Below are 8,344 nucleotides of genomic sequence, written 5' to 3' on the forward strand. Positions count from 1 at the left end.
ATCTCTCTATATATCTGTCTATCTATCTGCCCTCTCTCTCTCTCTCTGACCCACTGTGACTCTCTCTCTTCCTCTCTGCAGTCTGTCCGGATGCCCCAGAGCCAAGAAGGGGGGGGTTAAACTAACCCCCACCAAGGATGACAAGGAGGACTCTGAGCTGTTGAGGTGAGCAGCAGTAGCTCTACTGTTAGAAGTATAATTAAGTGATTAACAACAATTACTCACTTTGTTTTTGACAAATATTATTATTGGCATTGTGTTTTTTCCAACAAAAGACATTACACAAATGTATAACCCCCCAAAGATAAATACATTAAAATACATAAATACAACATAGTCACAATAAAAAAAGTAATATTTAAATTAATAACATACAAAAATATACATATGATGTTGACAGTGAACAATAATTAAAAAAAGAAAACTCAAAACAACATACATTTAAAGAAATGATGTAAATGGGCATGTGAAATTGTCAAAAGGTTTAAACAGGAAGTAACAAAGCTGGTAGACAGGAAGCTACATCACATCCAATCAGATTGCCTACTAATTGGCAAGGTCGTACCTAGCTCCTTTCGGAAACATGTAAGAATGTCCCCATATAGCAGGTCTCAGGCTGTCCCTTTCCAGCATAGCTCCATGTCTCTAGGGCCAGGCAAGGAGAGAGCTTTTCTCAACACGGATTGGTTGAGGTGATTTGGGTTTTTTTCCAAAGACTGCTATTATAGCTTTAGTTTTTTCTTGTTGTCATTACGTTGTTGAATCATAGGGAGAACACCAAGAATACAGACTTTTGGGCATTCTGGAAGAGTGGCTGAATCTATTTGTGATAATGTGGCCAGAACATCTTCCCAGCAGTGGAACAGTGTTCCCTGATCATTATTACATGTTGCACATTGATCTGGACTACGATTGCTGACGTTTACTGAATCACAGATTTCTATAATAATCAGAGGTGTAAAGTAACTGAATTAATTTACTCAAGAACCGTATTTAAGTACAATTTTAAGATACTAGTACTTTCTTGAGTATTTCAATTGTTCCACCCCATGGAGGGGCTACTTTTTTCTCCACTACATGTATTTAATACCTTTGGTTACTTTACAGTAACTAAGTACCTGGAGTAAATTACAAAGTCATTCAAACTAGCTGCACCTTTACCAGCTTTGAGAACACTTTCATGATCAATCATTATAAAACATATCATATATATTATTCTGAAATGGACCAATCTGTACAATGACTGCTTTTACTGTCGCTACTTTAACTATATTTTGATGATAATACTTTTCTACTTTTACTTGAGTAACATTTTGAATGCAGGACTTGTACTGTAACAGAGTATTCCTACACTATGGTACTTCTTCTTTTACTGTAACAGAGTATTTCTACACTCTGGTACTTCGACTTTTACTCAAGTATAACATCTGAGTACTTCTCCCACCTCTGATTATAATTCTAAGACTAAACACCACATGTATTGACGTGTCAGTGTGGGCCCACCTTTCCCCCTCTGCTCAGTGAAAGAGGAGGCAGTGACACGGAGCTCTCTGTCTCCAGGTGTCCGGTTCCTGGCTGTGACAGTCTGGGCCACATCAGTGGGAAGTACGCCACCCACCGCAGTGCCTACGGCTGTCCGCTGGCCGCGCGCCGGCAGAAGGAGGGTCTTCTTAACGGCACTCCCTTCTCCTGGAAGGCCTTCAAGACGGAGGGCCCGACCTGCCCGACGCCAGGCTGCGACGGCTCGGGCCACGCCAACGGCAGCTTCCTGACGCACCGCAGGTACCCCCCCATCTGAGAGTCCACAGTGTCATCTCAAAGTGCAATCATTTCAAACTGTTGCAGGTATTTCTCGTACTCATCAACCTGATCTTTCTTACCTACTCTAGAGAAGTTGTAAAAGTATGCTAAAAATACAGGAAACCTTCTGGAAGTGAGCCGGGCATCAAAGAATATGTTGGTAGTGTCCAAACGGTGGTACTGCCTTACCGTGTCAGTCAGGTGGTACCATTAACCCCAAAAATACCTTTTCCATTGACTTAGAATTGGTAAAGAGACGTCAGTAAATCCCTTTTTTTCTCTCCATGCAATTGATTGAGCCAAGACCAGCGTCGGGAAATGCACGCTCTATTTACCTAACCCCAGATAATCCCGATACTTCAGTTCTCGAGAGCCAGGCCATTTTTTCTTCATGCGCCACTGAGAAAGTCTCAGGTGCCAAACTGAGTATCAGAGTAACTATATGTGATTTCTGCACTACCCTCAGTAAAGGGCGCTTAAAAACATGCTGGCCAAAAACAAGCACTGCTACAATTCTCTTCAGTACTAACGTCTGTGCTAATTGTTTCAAGTGAGATGTGAGCTCTTTAAGACCCTCAAAACGCGATAAAGAGCAGAACATAGAATCTCTATAAAAACACCACAGGCTCTTTGGTGCACGGGGGCCCTAGAGACAGGTTTACTGCGGCTTCTTCTATATCCCTACAAATAATGAGTCCTTCATGAGCCTAGTGTTCATAATGTCAGTGCTCTTGGTCCTGATCAGCTGCTCCTCTCAGTCTGTCAGGTTGTCCCAGAGCGTCGGCCAACAAGAAGAGAGCCAAGTTACCCGGAGACGAGTACATCACCGCCAAGTTCAGAGCCAGCGATGGTAAGAGACTTTTCTTGTGTCCCAAAATGCTATCATTACTACCAATACCAATATTTATAGATGTGCCACTACAAGTTGTGCACTACACATATTAGTGATAATAGAGATGTGCGGCTGCCAGAGGAAGGTCTGGCAGGTGAATTCCTGTTTGCTGACTGTGTGTTGTGTTCTCAGTTCTGGACAACGATGAGGACATCAAGCAGCTCAACCAGGAGATCAACGAGCTGAGCGAGTCCAACGGTGAGATGGAGGCTGACATGATGAACCTACACACTCAGGTGAGGCCCAGCTGTCTGCAGGGAGCCGCTGGACATGGTGAAGCTGTCACTCACTGCAGCTTCTTCAGTGGACTTACCTGAAAAATACCCTGCAGCCACAAACGTTTTCCTACATTATTATTATTATCATTTACATTTCCGGTTTTATTGTCAAGCTCTCTTCTTCAGGTTGTGTATGTGTCTGTGTTTCAGATCTCTTCAATGGAGAACAACCTAAAGAGCATGGAGGAGGAGAACAAACATATCGAGGAGAGGAACGAGGCCTTGTTCCTGGAGCTGTCCGGCCTGAGTCAGGCCCTGATCCGCAGCCTGGCCAACATCCGCCTGCCCGCCATGGTGAGCATCTGCACAATGACACGTTAGAAGAAACCTTTCCACTGTTTGGCTCTGCAGGAGGCATTTGGTCAATGTTTTAAAGGACAGGTGTCATGGCCATTTCCACTGATCATAATTACATTGTTGAGGTATACTAAAATAGATTTATACTGTGCAATTTTCCAAACTCACATTGGTTTCGCATACAGCATCTCTGTAAAGCATGTGTATTCAGCAGTATTCACTCTCTCCACTAAACGACTCGTTGGAGCTCTTGCCCCCCCCTCCCTGTGAGCCTAGTGTGCTCCGATTGGTCAGCTCGGCCACTCTGTTCTGATTAGTCAACCACCAGAGAGGCTCCGCCCATGTCTAACAGTGCTTTTTTCAGCTCGATCTGAGCGGAACATCAGTCTTATAATGGCGTCGGTACAGCCGTATATTTTATACGCTAACTAACCGAACTGTACCTACAACTGTTGTTATAGAAGAGTAAGTTATTTTTACCTGTAATAAACTACTACTGTTTGATGAGAAATCAAATCATGGTTTGCTATATATGAATGATATGTTATAGGAGCAAATAATTCAGGGAAGAAAGGATAGGCCTACTAAGTATTTCCATTCAACTTTATTTTTAGAAATGTACAAAATGAACATAAATATACATATATACACGGTATATCATCAATTCCTCCCCGTTGTCGGCATCTTGCCTATCGCAGCCGGGGCTTTTTAGGACGATGCATCAGTGTGGTAGTCCCGTCATGTATTGTCCGGCAGGATCTGGCTGGACGAAATCAAATGCAAATCACAAAATATTAGAGAAACTTAGTTGTTTTAGATTTGTTAGTAGTAGTTGTGGTAGGAGTGTGGATCTATCTAATCCATCTATATAATCAACACAGTAAGCTTGCCAGCTAATATGCTAACCTAGTTGTTTACCTTGGTAGCAAACACGATATGAACGGTGGCTCGGAGGAACGGCAACTATAATGTAGTGTAATAAAACTACTATGAACAAAAGCTAGTGGTTCATATTAGGCTAGCAATAACGTGTTTATAATTGCAATCTTATACGCGTAGTCTGCTACGTTCGGTCATTCATTGTAACTGGCATGAATACATTGTTTTCCGCTAGCATGTATAGCTAGCCTCGTTAGCTATACATGCTATCAGCGTAGCTCGGAGAAAAGCCAACTGTAATGTACTGACCGTACGGTAAATCACCCGGAGTATACTGTATGAGTATTCCGTGTGTGAATGCAGACATTCTCCTGCCATGACAAACATGTAAGGCCATCTGCTGACATTGTAGTTGATATATTTAAACGCTAGCAACGTCGTTAGCCCAGTAAGCTGGGCTTGTTTAGTGTAATAAAACCACTATGAACAAAAGCTAGTGATTCATATTAGGCTAGCAAGAACATGTTTAGAATTGCAATCTTATACGGGTAGTCTGCTACATTCATTGTAGCTGGCATAACAACAATGTTTTCCCGAGCAAACTCATGTCTAGCTCCGTTTTTTAGCTCGGTAGCATACACGCTAGGAACGACAGCTATAATGTAATTACGTTTCGCGACTGACCGTACGGTAAATCACCCGGAGTATACTGTCTATGAGTATTTCGTGTGTGAATGCAGACATTCTCCTGCTATGAGATACATGTATGTAAGGCCATCTGCTGATATTAGAGTTGATATATGGAAACGCTAGCAACTTAGTTAGCACGGTTAGCACTGTGTCAATGGCTTAGCAGTCCGACACACGTTTACACATTTAAAGAGTCTTGTTTGATAAATACACAAATAACAATGCAAACTTACAGGTTGTGTACCCGAATCTTCCCCTGCTCCAAACGGTCCAAACAAACTAGGAATAGCATCGTCCTTCAGTTTCAAATGCTGTGCATATCCGGCCTCAAACTGGGCAATGTTTTGGAAGCTTTCGTCTGTGAAATGCCGCGCACACAGTAACGTTCTTCGAACCTCTGAAGGAACAGTGTTAAAAAGACATTTCAACCACTGACTTCGTCGTGGTTCTTCCGTCGGTAGGACAAACAGTTCAGATTTCTCCTCACATTTCAGGAAACAGGTCCTTGGCATTGGCATGACTGGATCGATTGTGAACTGAACCAGAGCTTCCAACAGTAAATGTTAGGCTGGCAGAGGGTGCGGCCAGCGCCGCTGGGTGTGGCCATAGCTCTTCGGGATTGGTCCATTTTGTTCCGGGTACCGCATGACATCATGCCGTACCCGGAAGAATCAAATGGACAGTGACGTATCTCCAACGAGGCGTTTTGGGGAGGTATTTTCTGTGTTAGAGTTTTACTCGCTACAGGGTGTACTTTGAGGGTTTTGACTCTGCACACCGTTTACATGCATACAAACCTTCATAACACACAAGGGGATGGGTAATAACCAGAAAAGCATGACACCTCTCCTTTAAAAATAAATGTATATTACCAATTTCTTTGAGATTTTACAATGCAACATTAGAACGAAAAAGTGAAATACTTGCAAGGTCTTATTATTTTTCTGAATTTTGTCCAATGTATTTGACAATCAAGTAAGGATTGCTGTCCAAAAAAGAATCACAGCCCTAAGAAGGATATTTTCATCTATTTAACAGCAGAGGAAATCAGTGAACCCTGGACATAGCATGTGTGTTGACAGGGTCTACGGCATATCAAATATTAGATTACTCTCAGTAAATGTCGAGTCATACTAAGTAAGCTTAGAAGGAATGGCATCCAAGCACAGTTCTGAGCGGCAGTTCTCACAAAGTATCAGTGCAGGAGCCTTCAGAAACGGACAGATGATGAATGGAGACCATAAAGCTGTAGCTCAAACTGAGGTGGATAAACCCTTCAGCTCAGAAACTCATCTGCTCAGCTTCTAATAACAATCCTTTAAAAGAACTCTAAAAAACCAAAGCATCATGATCTTAAAAATAGCACCTTCTTCAATGGGCTAGCACAGGTGTCCAAGCTTTATTCACTGAGTCACAGAAAAACATACAGCTCTCCAGAGAGTTTCATTCATTTCATGTTGGCAGCTCATCCCTTAAACAGCAGCCTGAGACTGCCTCTCCCTTCACAGCCCCCTATAAAGTGGGGGGGGGGGGGGGGCAACCGGGGAAAATAGGAAGGGTTTACTTCTTGTTATGCAGATAAGTTATTGGGCTTTTTTGATCAAATAACATTTGTTGGAAAATATTATCATCAAAAAAAGTGGCTTATTAACACATGAATACTGTGTCATATATGTTTAGATATATTTAAGAAGAACATTATAAGTGAAGCACGAGTTTCAGGTGTGGGTCATATTTCATTATACTTTTACAATTAGCTGAGGGCCAATTCAAATGGACCTGGGCTTGGATATAACTTCTTTTAAATCATTTTTATACACATATATTACAAAGAACTGCTATAGCTAGCTTGACTCGCTGAGTGGAGCACCGAGGTGGAGGTTTCTGTCAAATGTTCCACAGTCCACGGTGCGCTTTGCTAGTGACAACAGAGCTAGTGTTGCATTGTTCTGAGTGATAAGTGGAAGTGTGCAACTCAAACTCAAGACTCACTGCCTGAGACATTTGGATATGATTTGTCTTTGGTGACCTCTGACCTTGCTTGGTTCCAGCAGGAGCCTGTGTCGGAGCAGAACTTTGACAGCTATGTGGAAACCCTGACCCACATGTTCACCAATAAAGACTGCTACCAGAACCCTGAGAACCGGGCTCTGCTGGAGTCCATCAACCAGGCGGTGAAGGGCATCGAGGTGTGACGGACAGGAGGACAGGCGGCGGGACATCAAAGCGACTACATCCATCTTTCTTTCCAAACCTTTAGATTATGTATGTAATTAATTATTCTCATTTGGAGCTTCGTCAGCTGTTCTTTGCATTAGTTTGATGTTTGCATGTTGCTTTATGATGGTATGAGCGTCAACACATAGTGTGAGCAGGGCTTCTCCAGGTACAGGCACTCAGTGCAGAGGGTCAGGAATGCAGTATGAGCCTGAGCTGAGCACATCCTCTTAGTTAGTGAACATATCCCAGCACTCATTAATGTTGATAGTATTCTATATGAGCATAGTGTTGTTGCACCTCCAGGACTAGTTTGTAGATTCATTCTTAATATTGCTGTGTAACTATTTAAGTCCTTTGCAAATGTTGGTTTAATAACGTATTCATTCATGTCTGCTGTATTATTCTTTATGTTAGCCTATTTATTATTCATTATTTATTTATTTATTCACTTTTTTAATTTTAAAATGCTACCTGAGAATATTGAAATGGTAACCAAGAGAAGGGAATCATTTCCTCTGCATTGTTGAACAATGAGGAAATATTTTAAGATATCAACTATGAATTGTTTTATATATCTTATTTATTTAAAATACTGGGATCTTTTTAAGTGCAAATATTTTGTAACTAAAAGTTTTTTAATAATTTTCTAAAGATTTTTTTTGAGTGCTTCCGTTTATATGATTTTCCTTTTTATTTTCACAAACTATTTTGAGTACATTGCAATACACTGGGAAAATTGAGCTGCACATATTTGGTATTTATTTGGTGATGAAGAACAAAGTGATGGTGAATATTTATTTTGTATTGTCTAAGTGTTACTGATGGCTGTGTATGGATTAGTCTTTGGGTTGCTTTTGAAATAAAGGTTAACCCACAGTAAACGTGACTGATGTATGTTTATATTGACTCAATATACACAGGCTTTCAAAAGTATCCATCCCCCTTGAAATGAAGGAGCTCTTTCTGGATCACAAGTGATACTTCAACCAAAAATCTTCCAGTCAGAATATGTATAGCATGAACTTGCAACTTCTCTTTGTTTCCAATGATGTCTCCTTGTTATTTCCTGTTTATCCATGGGGGATGTAACAGTATATTTTGAATGCCAATATGAATTATTCGTCAGCAGACCTTTAAAAGAAAAAACGGAAAATGCTGCTTGCCAAAGTATTCAGATTGTAAACATTAATATTTGGTACAGCCATCTTTTGCTGCGGTAACAGTTTGAAGTGTTTTGTGGTAAGTATCTCGCAGCTAAAACTGTTCAGAGGGATTTCTGACGGTATAA

At 41.3% G+C, this 8,344-nt stretch overlaps 1 protein-coding gene across 1 annotated transcript in view; it reads left to right on the plus strand.

Annotated features, from left to right (window-relative positions):
• The window catches only part of LOC117481471 (myelin transcription factor 1-like), a 45,381-nt gene extending 37,439 nt beyond the window's left edge, over positions 1-7,942 (plus strand). The window contains 6 exon segments of the mRNA XM_034129161.1: positions 82-165; positions 1,561-1,782; positions 2,559-2,650; positions 2,825-2,928; positions 3,121-3,264; positions 6,888-7,942. Coding sequence (XP_033985052.1) covers positions 82-165; positions 1,561-1,782; positions 2,559-2,650; positions 2,825-2,928; positions 3,121-3,264; positions 6,888-7,031 — 790 coding nt within the window. The 3' untranslated portion in view covers positions 7,032-7,942.
• The last annotated feature ends 402 nt before the right edge of the window (positions 7,943-8,344 follow it).

This window comes from Trematomus bernacchii, unplaced genomic scaffold (genome assembly GCF_902827165.1).
Source record: "Trematomus bernacchii unplaced genomic scaffold, fTreBer1.1, whole genome shotgun sequence".
NCBI lineage: Eukaryota > Metazoa > Chordata > Actinopteri > Perciformes > Nototheniidae > Trematomus > Trematomus bernacchii.